Source organism: Prionailurus bengalensis, chromosome D1 (assembly GCF_016509475.1).
Source record: "Prionailurus bengalensis isolate Pbe53 chromosome D1, Fcat_Pben_1.1_paternal_pri, whole genome shotgun sequence".
NCBI classification, from domain to species: Eukaryota; Metazoa; Chordata; class Mammalia; order Carnivora; family Felidae; genus Prionailurus; species Prionailurus bengalensis.
The window spans coordinates 1283069-1302292 of record NC_057346.1 but is presented as its reverse complement, the minus strand read 5'-3'; the positions used below and the strand labels follow the sequence as shown (position 1 = coordinate 1302292).

Sequence of the window (19224 nt, the reverse complement as noted above, 5' to 3'; positions counted from 1 at the left end):
TCCTCATCTATCAGGTGGAACTAATGATATCCACCCTAAGTGCTCTATAGAAGTGTGGCGAAGACGAAGTTAAGCTCACGTTGTAAAAGGCACGAAGCTCTGCGGACGTTACGTGTGGTACTTTTCATCCAGTGCGCATTTGACCAAGAGTTGACTAATTGACGAAAAGCAATAGATCAAACTAGTTGGCCTCATAGTAAATTAGGACAGAGGCATGAGTAACCTAGACAAATAAAACAACAATGCATCATGTGAAAATTCCTCTGTCCAAATTGAGGCAAATTCAGCAAAACAGAACATAATCTGTTTCATAATCAGAACCTGATTCACAGAAAAGGGATCTGAAGGCAGGAAATCAACACACATTAGGGAAGTCATAGTCTGGATTGCAGCATGACTAAGAGCCCACAGAGATGCCCCGGGCATCCCCATACATCTCAAACCTCCACGCGGGGGCAGACAGGTGAGATCCTGGCTCCTCCCCGCCAAGGCTCTTCTTCAGAAGAGCCGCACCTGCCAGAGAAGGTCGGCTCGTGTGAGGGAGGTGCCCTCATCAAGGGTGTGCCGTAACTCGGACCACCTTCCGGATTATTTCATAAGGCACACCCGCGAGGAGACGTTTCTGGCCGCGCACACGAATAAAGCATGGAGACAGCGCGGAAGCGAAGTGACCTTCCCTCGAAACACCCACTCAGCAGCCACTCGCACTCTCACTGGCGTCTCTTAAAAAATTGTTCCTCCCAAGGAGAGTAAAACACACTGAATCTCATCATCCAGGGAAGTGTTTTTGCAGAAAATTGAACCTGTGATCTTCAGCTCCTTCACCCATTCCACACTCGCGGGTCCTCTCCGAAGGGGCCACGGCGGGAGTGACTGCAAACTGTCCTTGCAAAGGAATCAGCAAGAGAACTGTGGGGGGGGAGTGTGTCTCTGTCGATGTCCTGTTTGATCACAATCACAAGATTGTAAAGACAAAAGGAAAGATGAAAGGTTACCCCGCTTGAAGTCACGATTTTTGAAAGTTGAGCCCACCCGTTGCAAATCAAGAGGATGCGGCTCTTCTGGGCAGATGAGAATCAGCTAGCCTTTGTTTTTCTGGGGCTGCAAGGACCCTACAAAAGGGGGAGCCCTAAGGCGAACACCCTGGAGCAGCAGGAGGTGGGGGGCGTCGGAGGTCTTCAGCAGAGAAGGACAACCTAGGTGAGCATGCCCAGCCTTCCCCTGCTGCTGCTGCTCTGGGGCGTGGGGGTTCACGTCTTCATAGCGCCTGCTGAAACACGAGAGCGAGATGCCACGATGATCCAGGTAAATGCTGATTCCCACACGCCACCCTCACATTTCCAAGGTCAAGGTCTAGAAGCTCAAGCAAGTCTGGGATTCATTCTGGGGTAACTACTTTCTCTGAAACAGGTTCCCTCATAACAAAACGAAACATCTCTTTACACATCTGTAGACATTTCTTTGGAAGATAGAGGGAAACAGAGAGAGAGAGAGAGAGAGAGAGACAGAGAGAGAGTCCTGACTACCTTAACACTGACTTCACAGTGTTATTATTTATTGTTAAGCCTCATAAAGGCTATGAAATCATCACAGATGCAGACAGGTTTTTCCCCCCTCTTTGCCTGAAATCTTCAAGACAAAAGAACTTCTCTATCCCCACAGTGAAATCCTGAAGATTTTCAGGAAGTAAATGAGAAAGGTTTCACGTTTCGTGTTTCGATATTTGCCTCCTTATCAGAAATATCTACAAAAGTACTACAACTTGAAGACTGGAACCAACAAATCTGGAGGGCAGAGAAACAGCGGTTTAGTGGTTGAGAAGCTGAAGGAAATGCAGAAATTCTTTGGGCTGAAGGTGACTGGGAGGCCAGATGCCGAGACCCTGCACGTGATGCAGCAGGGCTGGTGTGGGGTGCCCGACGTGGCTCCCTATGTCCTCACTGAGGGGAACCCTCGATGGGAGCACACAGACCTGACCTACAGGTAATGAGAACGGGCACCAGAGCAAGGACTCTATTCCCCATCAGAGCCATGACAGAGGAGGTCTGACATGTCTCTGTTTTATTTCACGTGAAGGATTGAAAATTACACACCAGATCTGCCAAGAGCAGAGGTGGACCGTGCCATTGAGAAAGCCTTTCAACTCTGGAGTGATGTCTCACCCCTGAACTTCACCAAGGTCTCTGAGGGTCAAGCGGACATAATGTTATCCTTTGGGGAGGTAAGCCCTTCTTATCTCCCAAATCCATTCTGGACTTTACCTCCTGATGCTCGCAGGCCTTCTCCACCGAGGGTGGAGGGGTGTTGATTTCATGGGCCAAAGAAAGGAAGCTTCAAAGATCAAGAATAGCTTTGGGGGGCGCCTGGGTGGCTCAGTCGGTTGAGCGTCCAACCTCGGCTCAGGTCATGATCTCACGGTCCGTGAGTTCGAGCCCCACGTAGGGCTCTGTGCTGACAGCTCAGAGCCTGGAGCCTGTTTTGGATTCTGTGTCTCCCTCTCTCTCTGCCCCATCCCCACTCATACTCTGTCTCTCTCTCTGTCTCAAACATAAATAAACATTATTTTTTTTTTTTTTTTTAAGAATAGCTTTGGGCTCTTTGTCACTGCCCTCACCTTTCACCGGGGAAGCCAGACATAACGGGGATCCGCCCCTGCTGTCCTGTTCTTCACAGATCATGGCGATAAGTCCCACTTTGGCAGAATCAGAAGCCCGCTTCCTCATGTGTTCCCGCCAGGAAGGGGCATGGGAGGAGGTGTTCACTTTGATGAGGAAAAAAACATGGACCGATGACTTCAGAAGTGAGTCCACAAATTCTTCCCATTTTCCCCTTTTGTGGGTCAGTGTTTTCTCTACAAGAATGCCTTTAGTCAAGTGGGCCAGCTTTGTGATCAGCCTTAAATACTTTAGTAAACATAAGCTTTTATTAAAACTATAATTGCTTAGAAAGCCAATGGGAACTCTTTGATCTCATTTATTTTTTTTTAATGTTTTATTTACTTTTAAGACAGAGAAAGACAGAGCATGAGTGGGGATGGGGCAGAGAGAGAAGGAGACACAGAATCTGAAGCAGGCTCTAGGCCCTGAGCTGTGAGCACAGAGCCAACGCAGGGCTCGAACGCAGGAACAGTGAGATCATGACCTGAGCCAAAGTTGGACGCTTAACCAACTGAGCCACCCAGGCACCCCTGGTCTCATTTATTTAAAATAAGGGAATATTATTTCTGCAAGTAATACCATTTTACCCATAAAAGTACGTTACTCTAAAAATGGTGCTAGGATGTTTTAAATCACACTGTCACATATATTATTACATACCCAAATGGTTATTTTTGGTAAAGTGATTTGGGGGAAGTTTTCTTGGTGCTTTCCTACGTTATCTAAATGTTCAGAAGTAGACATAGAAGATAATATAAGATTTATGAGCAGAAAACAATAATAAATGTCAATAGAATCCTATTATTCCTCTAGAATATAACACTTTCTACCTTATTTTATGATAGTTATTAATCAGTGGGATTTTTCTTTGTCAGTTGAGTTTCTTCCGGGAATTATACTAGTCCAATCTCAGAAATTCAGACTTTCCTCAGCCCACCTAAAATTAAGACATTCTTCTTTCTTTGACGAAACGTACACACACATGTATACCCCACACAGACATGCCACCAGCTACACACCAAATCTGCACAAAGAAAGTCAAAAATAAAGCTTCTGAGGCTTGGATGTTTATATTTCCCTCTTGGGTTCCTCAAAATTGCATTCCAGTAATTGCAAACATGTTCTGTTGGTCTTTTTAGACTACAACTTGTATTATGTGGCGGCACATGAGTTGGGCCATTCCCTTGGACTACTCCATAGTGATGACATTGGCTCTTTGATGTTCCCTAGACACATCTACTATGGTGATGCCCTGCTGTCTCCAAAGGACATCGATGCCATCCAGGCCATCTATGGTGAGCACAAATTAAAAATGCTGGACAAACAATTAGGGGTCTAGATGTGGGTTTCAAATAAACAGCTTTCAGCTGCGTCCTTTAAGAAAGAGCCTTCATTCTGTGGGGCAACTGGATGGCTCAGTCAGTTGAGCATCTGACTCTTGATTGTGGCTCAGGTCATGATCTCAGGGTGGTGAGATCAAGCCCTGGGTTGGGCTCTGTGATGAGTGTAGAGTCTGCTTGGGATTCTCTCTCTCTGTCTGCCCCTCCCCTGCTTGCTCTTTCGCTCGCTTGCCCTCTGTCTCTCTAAAATAATAAAAATAGAGGCTTCATTCTAAATGTTTTTGTGTTAACATAATATGCCAACTTAACTTACTTCAGAACTTCTATTTATTTTTTAGGACCTTCCACAAATCCCATCCAGCCGAAAGAACCGCCAATCCCACGAGCCTGTGATAGCAAGTTAACATTTGATGCTGTCGCCAAAATTCGTGGAGAATCATTCTTCTTTAAAAACATGTAAAAAAGAAAGAAAAAAAGAGGGGCTCCTGGGTGGCTCAGTCAGTTAAGCATCGGACTTCAGCTCAGGTCATGATCTCACGGCTCATGGGTTTGAGCCCCATGTCGGGCTCTGTGCTGACAGCTCAGAACCTGGAGCCTGCTTCGGATTCTGTGTCTCCCTCTCTCTCAGCCCCTCTTCCACCCATGCTCACTCTCTCTCTCTCTTTCTCTCTCAAAAATAAATAAACATTAAAAAATCTAAAAGAGAGAAAGAAAGAAAGAAGGAAAGAAAGAAAGAAAGAATTGAAGAAAGAAAGAAAAAATCACCATTAATACTGATATGCTTTTAAGTTGTTCTGACATTTTTGTTGAACGGTCTCTGTTTCTTTAGCAATATATTTTAATTGGTCATTTTCATAGTAGTGCATTTGCATGAAGTGATTTATTCTTCAAAAATTTTTATCACAGATAAGGGGCACCTAGCTGGCTCAGCCAGAAGAGCATACGACTCTCGACCTCAGGGTTGTGAGTTCAAGCCCCACGCTGGGTGTAGAAATTACTTAAACAAAAATAGAAAGAAGAAAAACAAATTTTTATCATAGCTTAAGTCATTCAATCGCCAGAAAATTCATAAAATCAAAGGCATTATAAGGCTTCCACTCCACACTGGCCCACAGGCAAACTTGTGGGTTAGGCAGACAGATCACAGGCTTGTCAGTAATGGAGCTGGAACTCGTCTTCCAACTCCTTTCACCAACCCCTGAGCTGTGAAACTCCTGAGCTCATTTCTGCTGTCTGGGATGATAAACGTGTTAGTGAGTTGGAACAAATAGGTTCTTCTGAGCAGCACTGCTCAAATCAGATGTCTACACCATGCTGAGGGCAATGTAGTCTAGGGCCCAAAAAGGAAGGTCCAGGGGATGTCAAGAGCTGAGAGGGACTGATGGGGGCCAGTGCTGACACTGCAGGGGGCTTAGTGGTGGGTCCAGGGACTGCGAGCAGCGGCTGGGCCTGCTAGGAGGCTAACAAGGAAGGTTCTTTCCCGGACATGAGCCCTCTGGTCCTTCCCAAGGGTAGTGGCTCGCTGTATGCTTCCATTTGGTGTCTATGGTCTTGAGAACACTCCCGCCAGCCCACGTAGGAGCCTGTGCTGAGCTGTCACCCTGGTCCCCAGGACGTGACACAAACGTGGCAAAACTCCCAACCGGAAAACCCTACGATGAAGAAGCTTGGTCGGAGCCTCTCACACCTTCTTTAGCCTCGTTGGTCGGCCTGTGTCATCTGCTGGCATGTAGGATCTCTGTGAGATGAGATATCCCGCTGGCAGAGGGCCCAGCATGGGTGGGGGGCAGACTCGTGTCCAGGGGGAAGAGCTGGTCATCAACCCAGGCTGCTGCGCTTACAATCTTTTCCTCTCTTCTGAATCAGGTTCTTCCTATGCACAGGTGTCTTCTACGAAACAGTGGATCCCGATGTCATTTCTGACTTAGGTAACAGAGTAGACGCTGCTTATGAAGTTGCTAGAAGAGATGAAGTTTTCTTTTTTAAAGGTAATGCTTCCGGGGGTTTTTTTGGTTGATGGGTTTATGAGTTACACGTTTCATCAGGTTTTTGTTGGTTGTTGAAAATTAAGGGGGCCATTTCCATAAGTCAAGAATCTTGAAACAGATCTAACGTGTGTGGAGAAAACAGGAGGGTTTATATACACACGAGGTCTCACACTGCCTTATTGTGAGGAGGTCGCGTGTTTGTGCTCATACTGCGGCATCATGACGTGCGATGCACTGATGTGCTGGAGATGCTAAGCGAGCACGTACCAAGTCCTTTGCCAGGAGCTGAGAGGGGCCTCCCGGGGAGACGCCATGGCCACAGGACCCCTGTGCATCTGGGGAAGCCAGCCGCCTGCACCCCGGACAAATGCCTGGCTCGGGGACACCACACTTGGGAATAAAACCCTGTATCCACCTCTCGTGAATGAGTGTCTGCGGGAAAGCCTGACTACTGTCCTCAGAGCCCTGGGCACAGTGTTTTCATGTTCGGTTTTTCTGTTGACAGGTGGTAAATACTGGGCCATCAAGGGGCACCGGGCACTCTATGGCTATCCCAGGGACATCTACAGCTCCTTTGGCTTCCCCCAAAGGCTGAAGAAAATCGATGCTGCCGTTCACGAGGAGGAGACTGGGATGACGTACTTCTTTGCTGCCAGCGAGCTTTGGAGGCAAAGACAGGCAGATGGTCAGATCACTCAGCGGAAGGAGTTGCCTTTTCAAAAATCATTCTCAAACCCTGCAGAACCTCCATCCTCCCTTGGTGAATGGACGCAGCTAGACCAAGAGTCACTCGGAAGCCTCTCTGTTATCGTCACGCCATGTCTGTCCTTGCGAGGCAAGGGACCTGGAGGATGGAGTTGAAAAGGACGACAGAAAGCGGGAACAGAAAGGAACCTTCTTTCCCACGGTAGTTCTCCTTGATAGGGCAGACAATGGAGTCCGAGATAAAGTTTGAATCAGATTTTAGGGTTGATGCTGCTCTAGTCTGTTCCAGTCTCCCATAACCCTATTGAACTGGGACCCTTGCCAGTTGAAACCTATTATCTCCATGCTGGCAATGCACCCACTCACAACTGTTTACAGTGGTGGTTTTCTACGAAATGAAAATGAAGGCAGCCCCCACCTCTCAGATTTATTGTGAAGAGTTAAGGAAGCAGTATACTCAAACCACCCAGAACAGTGACTTGATACTTAATGCTGAGTATTACTTATTGTTATTAATCACACATTCTGAAATTTCTAATATATATTTTTTTTACCAGGTATGATGAAAACACGCAGTCCGTGGATGCGGGTTTTCCCAAAGAGACAACTCAAGACTTTCCCGGAATTGGCAAAAAAGTTGATGCTGTCTTCCAAGATGGAGGTAAAGATGTCTCCCTTTTGTGGCCATAGAAATGACAAATGTACTGTTCCTTAGATATGAAAGCAAATTGCCTGTGTGGAAATGGATATTTTTTTTCAAGAGTTCATGTGTAAAATCACCATCTATTTGTCTCATAGGATCGTTACCTTTCCTTTTCTTCCTAGGATTTCTATTTCTTTCGTGGAAAAAGGCAGTACAAATTTGATCCTAAAACCAAGCAAATTTTGACTGTCATGAAAACCAACAGCTGGTTCCACTGCAGAAGTAAATGATGATTGACTATCACAAAGGAGAAAAGAAAAAATACCCCTGATGAGCCCAGGGGAGGTGTTTCCCTGAGGACCCAGATATTTCAGTATTTTATTCTTGTCTCTCGGCGATACTGAGGCACAGGCATATAAGTACAATCTGATTTAACCTCGATCTGGAGATAGTCTGGGTTAACGAGATTGTACTCCTTCACGAACTTCCACACCTTAGCTTGACCTGAGTGCTGAGGGTCTCATGGCTGTAGCTCATCCCTAGGTTTACCTACAGAAAAGCTTTTTGTCAATATTCTATGATATGTTAAGTAATTATGCTTCTCAAGATAACACCTTCTCACATGTGTCTGTAAGGCTAGGCAAGCTCACTATGAAGTTTGTGGGAGGACAGGATGTACAGAGTTTCAAGCACATTCCTTTCTCATGGCGGAGGCATCACCTGAGGGGAAAGGGCTGGTTATTGACCCACCTCTCTGGTTTTGACTACAAACTAAGCCTTAGGTCAAATAACGGAAGGGATTGGGAGTGCCTGGCTGGCTCAGTCGGTAGAGCACGTGACTCTTGATCTTGGGGTTGTGAGTTCAAGCCCCACATTGGGCATAGAACTTACTTAGAAATATATATATACATAAAGAAAGAATAAAAATGAGCAGCTTTTTAATAAATAATCACAGTGGAAGGGATTTACTGAGCTTTGGCTGGGGGTCCCTCCGGGAGCCCTGGATTCGGTAGGTTTATGTATATTCCCTCAGCCCTATTGCAGTGACTTCTCTCCAATTTCTCAGTGACAAAGTCCAGAGCCTGAAGCCAGCACATAGCCTCAAATTTACTGCAGAAACGTGAGTGGGCTGCTTAGACTTCTCCGCTATCGTCCTAGCTATCTTCATCAGGTTAGGAGCTGGTCCCCGAACAGTAGCCTCAGGGCTCTTGTCCTCCAGGGAGTGTTCCGTGCAGAGCACTCTGGGTAGGTCACATTATGCAGATACACTTTGCAGAGGCTAGTGATTGCTGCTGAAAAACAATCGAGACCCTGCAAACCCTCTCTTCTGCTCTTACAACTGATTTCTCTTAGGTTTCCTGATGCTGCTCTGTGCTCAAGGTGCCTCGATTTTATAGTGAACTATTTGTATAATGTTTGTGGTTGAGTATTTTCTTTTTCTGTTTACCAAGAAAACAAATGCATGCTCAGTAATTCTGGGCAAGATGGCAAGCTGCCTGCGGGCTCCTTCCTGTGAATCAAAGACAAAGAAGTAAGGGGAGGCCGGTGAATCCTAGAATAGACGCAAGCAGGGAGAAAGCCTGAGTGGCATGGGAAGAGGAAACAGCACCCCGATGGGTGAGGGACAGCTGCCTCCATGCGGGGGCGGGATTGTGGAAGCGGGTTCTACTGCTGCCCCTTCTCTCACGTGTTGCTGTGGACCCCACCTGGACGGGGCAGGATGAGCGAGAGACGAGGGGTGAGGTCAGGGCAGTGACCCTATTTCACGCTCAGCGAAGGCTCAGGCCCCTACAAGGCCCTCCACGCCTGCTCTCTCTGCACCTCGTTGTCTAGCGTTCTCCCTCTTGGTTGCTGCATTCCAGCTGCACTGGCTTCTTTGCTATTTGTGGAGTGTGTGACATGTATTCGGACCTCAGTGCCTTTTCACCATGATTCCCCCAAATACTTGCATGGTTGAGTCCTTCACGTCTCCTGCAACTCTGCTCAAATGTCCTTCTCAGGGGGACCATCGCTGGCTGCCTCTGTCAGTAGTACAGTGTGCACCACCCCTCCACAGAGACGCGGAGTCCTGACTGTCCTACACCACTCTACAGTGGTCACCTTCTAGCATATTCTGTAATTCAGTCTCTCCTTACATCTGCTGTTTACTGCCTGTCTGCCTTCTACAAAGCAGGCTCGTGAGGACAGGGGCCATTGTTAGTTTCTGTTTGATGTTTGTCATGGTTATAATTCGGGAGCCAAGGAGGTACACGCAAAAAATTAACAAATTAATACAGAATTGAGGCGGGATGCCAGCAGAGCCGGGACGCCAGTAACAAGGTGTGGGGTCAGCTTGACCAGCTCCTGAAGGACCCGGCTCCCCGTCCCCCCGGCCCGGACACGGCAACGGCTCCCAGAAATGCTCGGAGCCGGACACAGAATTTCTGAGCGGTTCCTGGTGGGGCGGGACCCACTGATGAGGATGAGAAAAATGAGAACAGTGGAGTGCAGACTGTCTTACCAAACATCTGCCCCAAGCTGCTTCCATTCTATCCTGGTCCAGCTCGCAGAGAACACGCCAGGACCCAGGCCTTAAAACCATCCACAGAGTCCAGGGAGACTGACAGTTTCGTGGAAATACGAGATCACGGGGGAAGTGCGTATTTCTAATACCTACATCTGACCAAGGACTTGGACCCAGTAGAGATAAAAAGTTCCTACAAAGCAATAATAAAATGACAACCCAAGTAAAAATACACGGAAGTCTTTTTTTTTAATTTACATCATTATTGCCTATAGTGCAATAATGATTTCAGGAATCGAATCCAGTGATTCATCACTTACATATGACACTGAGTGCTCATCCCGACAAGTGTCCTCCTTAATGCCCTTTGCCCATTTAGCCATCCCCCACCCACAACCCCTCCAGCAACCCTCAGTTTGTTCTCTGTATTTAAGAGTCTCTTATGTTTTGTCCCCCTCCTTGTTTTTATATTATTTTTGCTCCCTTCCCTTATGTTCATCTGTTTTGTATCTTAAATTCCTCATATGAATGAAGTTCTATGATATTTGTCTTTCTCTAATTTCGCTTAGCATAATCCCCTCTAGTTCCATCCACGTTGTTGCAAATGGCAAGATTTCATTCTTTTTGATTGCCGAGTAATACTCCATTGTATATATAGACCACATCTTCTTTATCCATTCATCAGTTGATGGACATTTGGGCTCTTTCCATACTTTAGCTATTGTCAATAGTGATGCTATAAACATTGGGATACATGTGCCCCTTCAAAACAGCACACATTTATCCTTTGGATAAATACCTAGTGGTACAATTGCTGGGTCATAGGGTAGTTCTATTTTTAGTTTTTTGAGGAACTTCCATACTGTTTTCCAGAGTGGTTGCACCAGTTTGCATTCCCACCAGCAGTGCAAAAAAGATCCTTTCTCTGCATCCTCGCCAACATCTGTTGTTGCCCGAGTTGTTAATGTTAGCTACTCTGACAGGTGCGAGGTGGTTTCGATTCGTACTTCCCTGATGATGAGTGATGTTGAGCATCTTTTCATGTGTCTGTTTGCCGTCTGGATGTCTTCTTTGGAAAAGTGTCTATTCATGTCTTTTGCCCATTTCTTCATTGGATTATTTGTTTTTGGGTGTTGAGCTTGATAAGTTCTTTATAGATTTTGGATAGTAACCCTTTATCTGATATGTCATTTACAAATACCTTCTCCCATTCCGTCGGTTGCCTTTTAGTTTTCCTGAGTACTTCCTTCACCATGCAGAAGCTTTTTATCTTGATGAGGTCCCAATAGTTCATTTTTGCTTTTGTTTCCCTTGCCTCCAGAGACATGTCGTGTAAGAAGTTGCTGCGGCCAAGGTCAAAGAGGTTTTTGTCTGCTTTCTCCTCTAGGATTTTAATGGCTTCCTGTCTTACCTTTAGTTCTTTCATCCATTTTGAGTTTGTTTTTGAAAAATACACAGAAGTCTTAAATCAAACTCTTCATAAAGGAAGACATATAAATGGCCAATAAATACATAAAAAAAGTACTTAATGTCATTAGTTATCAAGAAAATAAAATTCTTATAAGGCATTACTACAAAACCACTAAACTTATTAATATGAATGACTGAATACACTCAATGAGGAGCTAGAATATCTATACCTTTCCTACGATATGGAAGTCACTCACAAAGTTAAATATTTACCTACCTTATGACCTCTTCAATATATTTCCCTGGGATAAATGAAAACACAAACCTACAAGAAGCTTGCTTGGGAAGGCTCGTAGAAGCTTATGCATGTAGCCCAAATCTGGAAAGAGTATATTCATGTGGTACAATACCATAGAAAAAGGAGTATAAATGATCTATGAGTATATACCACCACACAGATGAAGCTAAAAACTATTATTCCAGGCAAAGACTACATATGCTTGGTTCCATTTGGATGACCTTATTGATTAGGAAAAGTAATCTGTAGGGAAAGAAATAAGAACAGTGGTGAGTCTGGGGAAGGATTCAGATCGGGTGAGAAAGCCATAGAGATCTTTCTAGGGTGATGGAAATGTTCTAGTTCTTCATGGGGGGGGGGGGAGGGTGGATTACATGGGCAGGTACATTTGTAAAATTCACCAAATTATGCACTTAAGACTTGTATCCTTCACTGTATGTCAGTATCTCAAAAATATTTAAACCAAAAAGAAAGTAACAGAAAAAAGAAGTCTTAATCATTAGATAACTACTAAAATAATTAGAAATAGTGATTTACAAATCTTCCCCCAAACACTGGCCCAGATAGTTCTATGGATTTTTTTGTGCAAAAATTCATTTCAAGGAACAGATGGCTCCAATATTACATGAACTCTTTCAGAGAAAACAGTGTGTATTCTACTATGACACACAGCAAATACGGACACACTTGACTCATTGTCCGATTAAATAAATGCAAATAAGACAAAACGGCCTACATCATTGATGCTTATTCCACATAGTCTTGGATACCTGGATGAAAATTAGGACAAGAAAAAAAATGAGAAAAGAAATCACATGAGTTATAAGGATCAAAAGGGAAGAGTCCAAATTACCATGATTAGCAGGTCATTTGATCACTTCCATAGAAAAGCCCAAAAGAATCGAAACTCCTCAGAGAGGACAGACCTTTCAGTGTTCCCCAATATAACATCAACACATCAAAATCACTTATGCTCCTACGCATTCACAATAAACAAGTAGATAACATATAGAAAATAAAACACTGATAGCTACAGGAAAATCTATAAATCTATCTAGGAAGTAATCTAGCAAAAACAGAGTAAGACCTCAATAAATAAAATTTTCAGACCCTATTAAAGATAAAACAAGAAAAGCTAAAAAACAAAAAAGAGAGAGAAAGAAAAAAAAGACAAGCTGATGACCTACTACTCCAAAGACAACCAATTTTCCCCAACTTAATTTATAAGTGTAATGAAACTTCAATTAAATCCCAATGGGATTCTTTAGGAAACTTGAAAAACTGATTTTGAAGTATTTACAAAGGAATAAAAGCAAAGACAGAGAGAGTCCCCCCCCCCCCCCCCCCCCCCCGCCGCCAGACATGTTACAAAACCACTGCGTCGCCAGGAGCAGAATGGATACAGAAGCAGAGATAGAAGGAAGCTAACAGAACCAAATATGAGTCCAGAAACACGTCCGTGGTGTGACAGAGGTAGCGTCACCAACTCGAAGGAAAACAACAGATTATTACACGATGCCTTGGAGAAGACTGCATGGAATCCAGGAAAAAACCCAGATGCATTAGATCTCTCCTCAGGTGTTCATGATTTATACATTTCACCACGTGTTTCCGGGTCCTCTCCTGCTGGACACAGGGAAGGGTTACCCGTTCCAGCCCATTTGCAGTGTTTTGGGGTCAGATCACTCGTTCTGGACAGTGAATTGGCAGTGTCCACCAATGGCAGACGTGTGGCGTAGGCCAGAGATGAATCTCTGTTGCTTCGAGAGACCTTAAAGAATTCAGGGCTTCTAATCCTAGAATAAGTTAGCCTATCCTCTCTGATATAAACCACGTACAAAATTAAACTTCGAATGGATTTAAAATCTCAACGTGAAAGACAAAACTCTAAAAATAATTGTAAAAAGGATAAGCAATTTTTGCCACCTTAACGTGGGGAAGAAGTTCTCAAACAACACCAAAAATGCTGAAGCTCTATGGGGTGGGGCTGATAGGTTTGACCACATCAAAATTTCAACCGTATACCCGGGTAGCCAAGAGCAGGTAAAGGCATATCCAAATGTGCAATCAGAAAAATAGGAAATGTAGACAGGTTGTAGATTTCTACCCATCGAAATGGCAGAAATTGGAAGTTCTGGTAATGCTAAGGGCTCGTACAAACATGGGGGGGGGGAAGACGTTCATTCTAGCTGGTGGCACGGCTCTGCCCGAACCCCAGTGATTCCACTGCTAGGTGTTCATTCCGATCACGGTCCGCAGGAGAATTGTCGGAGGGTGACCATTAGAGCAGGGTCGGTGACAACAGGGAGCTAGCCGCGGCCTGGGGGCCTTTGCTGGGAGCTGACCAGGGGGATGGGACCCATCCCCCCACGTGATCGAAATATCGGAATACCACACAGTGGTGGGGGGCCGCACACCAAACGGCACCAGACCAGCAGGGACTGACTTGAAGGCCAAGTGTGAGAATGAAGAGCCAAGGCCAGTGCCATTTATAAAAATAGAGAGTTTACACACAAAATGGGGCCATATGCTTTTCAAGAGATACCTGCAAATTTACATGAACCTTTGGAAGGAAACTGGGAGGATATATATTAAATACATTAGGTATTTGGTTTTTGTTCGGTGGCAAATCCTTTTTTAAGTTTGTATTTAAATTCCAGTTAGTTAACACAGTGTAATACAGGTTTTGGGTGCACAGAACGCGACTCAACACTCTGCACGTCACCCGGTGCCCGTCACAGCAAGTGCCCCCCTTAATCCCCATCACCTGTTCCCCCATCCCCCCCCCACCTCCCCTCTGGTGACCATAAGTCTGTTCTCTATAGTTAAGAGTCTGGGTCTCAGCTGGCTCTCTGTTTCTTTTATTTCCTTCCATTTGCTTGCCTGTTTTGTTTCTTAAATTCTGCGTACGAGTGAAATCACATGGTATCTGTCTTTCTCCCACTGACTGGCTTCACTTAGAATAATCCTCTCTGGCTCCATCCACGTTGCTGCAAATGACATTTCATTCTTCTTTTTTTTCCTTTTTTTTTAGGTAGGCTTTACTCCCAGCAGAGCCCGACATGGGGCCCGTCCCGGGGCTGGAACCCACAACCCTAAGATGAAGATCTGAGGTGAGATTAGGAGTCAGGTGCTCAACTGTCTGAGCCACCCAGATGCCCTAACTTCATTCTTCTTTATATCTGAGTAATATTCCGTGGGGGGGGGGGTGTTTTAGGTGTGGTGTGGGTAAAGAAGAAAACTGATAAAAATAATAAAAGGAGTAACATATAGACTAGTGAGGATAGTACGGCCTGAGGGGGAGAAAAAAAACAGAAAACAAGAAAATGGAAAAAATGGAAAAGAGAGGGGAAGAGGAGAAAGAAAAATTGAAAGAAAACTTTAAAAACCCTAAACGTTCCAAAAATAAATCATTTACAATGTTACCACCCAATGTTAAGCACCGTGAATATTTTGGCTCATAAACTTGTACTATTTTGATGCTTACGTTTCTCTTTCTGAATATGAAAACACATTGTACCCAGGTTTCTATCGCCTGGATTTTCCTCCTAGCAAATGTCATGATATCAAGTAGACTCTATATCGTATTAAGTGAAAAAAGTCCTTACTGGCCACCTACTATGTGGATGCGGCTTTATGCGCTTCGGTGGCATTGGCAACATAGCGAGACCTGTCTTCATGGGGTTCACACTTCTGCTCAGGGAAGACAGACACGGAGTCAACGTAATTTAAAAAGAAAGCCTGTAGGAGGATGATACACATTACGGGGGAGCACGCAGGACAAGCGAAGGAAGAGTGTTGGGCACGGGGGTCCGCCGATCCCCGTAGCGTCGCAAGCAATAGGGTCAGCACTCACAGACCGGGTGTCCCTTGAGGGGAGACTCGGAGCACAGGAACGGGGCACTGATCGCCTGGGGGAGCTTGCTTGGCACAGGTCACCAGCCAGGGGGGACGCCCCAGGACGGGACAGGCACCCCGGTGCACGTGAGAGCCGCGTGGCATCGTGGCCCCCGGCTGAGCGAGGAAGCCAGGCGTGGGAACTGAGGCAGCAGACGGGCCCAGCGGACAGGTCACCGTGGGCCGATGTGAGGACTTTGACTTGGAACCCGGACGCCAGGAGCCAGGAGCACGCTGACCAAAGCAGCGCACGCTCACTGCTGCTGGAACACACGCCGCAGGGCACCAAGAATACAAGCAGGAAGCCTGTTGTCCGGGCACGAGATGACGGCGGCTCGGACCACGGTGGCAGCAGGGGACACACATGACAGAAGGCACTTGTAGGTGTCCTGTTCTCCTCACAGACATCTCTTTTCTCGCAGGTTCTACTGGGCCCTGTCCTATTGGTGGTAGGTAGTTACTAAGCCTTCAACTGTTATTTGACGGACAAAATGTTTTCCTTTTACCATTTCCAAAGCAAATTGTGACTCACCGGGCCTCTGGGGACCTGCATATGAGGTCCACCTGTGACCCAGCATCCACTGAATTCGCTGAGCAGCTGCTCTTGGTGAGAAAACTGCGTGGCCCGGCAGCTGGGGGGACAGCCTGTGTGCCGGCCACCCCGTCACCCAGAGACCTGGCCTGGCAACTGGGGGGACAGCCTGTGTGAAGCACGTTCAGGCACTGAGTGCTGGCCACTGCGTGACCACGTGCGGCCTCTCAGTGACCTTGTACAACTGCTACCCACAGCGTGACATCAAGAAGATGCTCTTCAGTCCCTGAGGGACAAAACTGCTTCGGGACTCCGTGGCCGCTCCGTGAATTCCCTGCCCTGTGTTCTCACCCACAGCAAACTGCGTTTGAACGAGCTTTGGCTGAGTCCCTAGTGCCCAGTCGTCCAGCGACCCTGCCTTGTTCAGAGCCTGGCCCGTCCTCCCCAGATGAGATGGTGGCGGCCCGTGCTTCCGTTCCCATTCAGGGGCTGCCCGAGTGGACTCTGGGCGCCCTCTCCTGGCCTCGCACGGGCGTGACCAGCTCCAGCCACACCAGGGGGGACATGTGTCCGGCATCCAGGTTTCCATGGCTTCCACGAGCCCAGCTCCGGGGTGTCTGGCATTTTACACTGGATACACCGGAGTCCTGGAAGCTTCTCCCGTAACTCATGGCAAGCTCCCGTATGTGCCACGAACACACAGAAAACTCCCTGTGTGGAGAGAACAACGCGTTGACAGCCGTCACCTCTGGCGGAGGCTTAGGAGGGTCACATTGACCTGTCATTCTTAGGAGTGTTTGAAATTGCTTTTCACAGAAACATGTGTAGTCCTGTATTACTAGAATATTTTCAACAATTTTTTGTGAGTCCTGTGAACTTCAGTTTATGACCTGCTTTCCATCCGCTGCCTCTAGGACGCACGGCTGTCCTGGGAGATCGTCTCTTACACGACTGACGGAAAACGGTCACTCTCGCTCTGGGTGCCGGGCGGTGGGCTGAGCGCCTCCCGTCACACCTGCACCTGCCTGGAGTCTTTACAGCCTTCTGGCCACGGGGGCACCACTGAGGAGACCCAGGCTTCAGGATGGGACCCCGCGGCAATAAGTGGCTCATCAGGGATGTGAAACCGAGGCACAGAGACTGAGGAACCTGTCCAAGGTCAGGTGAATGGAGGTGGGGGGTGGTGAAAGGTCAAACCCAGGCCTCCAGACCTTGGCCCCACCTACAAAAGAGAGACTGGCCGCCTGTGAGGACACCAGGCTCTTCAGTTCGGGCTCCACCCCCTTGCCCTAGGCAATCACACTCGCAGAACTGGGGAGAAGGAAGAGCCAGAAAGTCCCCATGGTGACCTCAGTACAACATTTAAACAATCCTGAGATGACAGGTCAACTCTGGTCCGTGACTTTGCTGAGCTCCAACAGAAATAGCTTCGGAGGTGGGGTTATAAAACCAAACCTGGGCCCCCAACTCCATTCACCTGTTAGCTGGGTGACCTTGAATCACTCGCTTAACCTGTTTACATGAAAGTGACTTTGCAAAGGCTCTGAGGACAACACCTGGCCTATAACGTTTGTCCAGTAGACATTTACGTGACACAGTCTTCCTATCCAAAGTCAAACTGAGGACCAGGGTGGACACAGGTGGTCCTGGGATTTTAGGACATAATCTTCTCAAACCCCATGCCAACCCACATGATCCTCAGGCGCAATCACTCCACACAGTTACTAACCACCTCCCGCTGAAAATGTTCCCGTTGAAAATGATGGCCTGCGGGAGGCGGACAAGGGCCCCCAAACGCCCGAATTCCGGGATGCCTAATCCCTGAAATCTGTGAACACGTTTGCTTACGTGGCTGAGCAGACTTTACAGGTGTGAATAAGGTTGAGGACCTTGACATGGGGGAACGGCCTGGGTTATCCAGGTGGCCTCAATCCAATCGCGCAAATCCTTAAAGTGGAGAAACCCTTGCTGGTCAGGGCAGGAGGTGAGGCAGGGAGGAGAGGTGGGGAGAAGCAGCCTGGCTGGCTTTGCAGCCGGAGCAAGGGGCCACGGCCAAGGTGTGCAGGCCGCCCTGGAAGCTGGGAACAGCTCCTCTGGAGCCTCCAGAAGGGACCGGAGCCCCGCTCACAGTTGGGTTGTAGCCCGGAGAGACCCCCAGCAGATCTGTGACCACAGAACGGTGAGATGATCCATCGTCTTGTTTCAAGGGCACCGAGCTCGTGGGTAACTTGTTAAAGCAGCCAGAGGAGGCTGGGGCACTGCCCGGGACACACCAGTCGTCAGGGGGTAGGCTGTGTTTTTCTGGTATTTTAGGCCGAAAAAATTAGTTGAGATTCATTGACCCAGACGAGAACAGAGTCTAGTGGGGACTTTGCAGGTGGGAGGCAGAGCTAGTCCAGAGGGGTTCCCCTCGACCCAGGCGGGGATGGGCTAGGGGGGTGGGGGGCAGGGGGTGAGGAGCAGGGGCGCCGTGTGATGGTGTGAGGGTGTACGGAAGAGGGCGCACGGAGCAGGGGGCGCTCAGAGCAGGCCCCAGCCCCCGAGGAAGGCTGACCGCGAGGACAGGAGCTGGGGGGGGGGGGTTAGTTTTCCGCCCCAGGGGACACCCGCTGCTGGCAGACAGGGACAGGCCGTGTGCCAGGGTGCGTGCTGCTGCAGAAACGCGGGCACGTCCGCGGACACCGCGGGGCCGTTCCCAGAGGCCTGGGGTGACGGACGTCACAGGTGACGTCATCTCGCAGGATAGCTGGGCGGGAGGCTGGACACCGGACGGGAGAAGCTTCAGGAAAGACTCCGCTCCGGAAAAAGGAAATCAGAAACCGCAGCCACAGGCCAGGCCGGCTGACGGGAGGAGAGAGACTTTGGGGAGATCCACTCCGCGGCTTCCTGCCTCCAGCAGAGCCGCCTAGAGAAGTGGCATCGTGCCCTGGTGGGGACAGGTACTGACCATCCGTGCGGTCTCACCCTCCCCGCGCTCCGCCTGGGAGGAAGCACAGGCTGGAAGACCGGGCGGGGGTGGGGGTGGGGGACTCCCGCTGCCGCCTGCAGCCATCCTGCACGTGCATGGCCGCCACAGCTGCTCCTGTGCCCCACCTGCCACCTGCGGGACCACCCCCTCACTCATCGGGGCCCTGGATGCTAGCGGTGTGGACGCCCCAGGGCACGTGTGTGACGTGATGATACCTCCGGCCTCCTCCACGTCCTTCCTCCCCATCCAGCCTGCCCCCCAGAGCTGTGTCTCCTCGTCCTAG

General features: G+C 47.9%; 1 protein-coding gene across 1 annotated transcript; it reads left to right on the top strand.

Moving 5' to 3' along the window:
• The first annotated feature begins 1206 nt into the window (after window positions 1–1206).
• LOC122482878 (interstitial collagenase-like) lies at window positions 1207–19224 on the top strand. The gene is given in 12 exon segments (XM_043579156.1): window positions 1207–1305; window positions 1739–1983; window positions 2077–2225; window positions 2674–2780; window positions 2782–2800; window positions 3797–3952; window positions 4336–4453; window positions 5864–5985; window positions 6491–6653; window positions 7248–7359; window positions 7516–7615; window positions 19022–19224. Coding segments are annotated over 12 exon segments (1593 nt in total).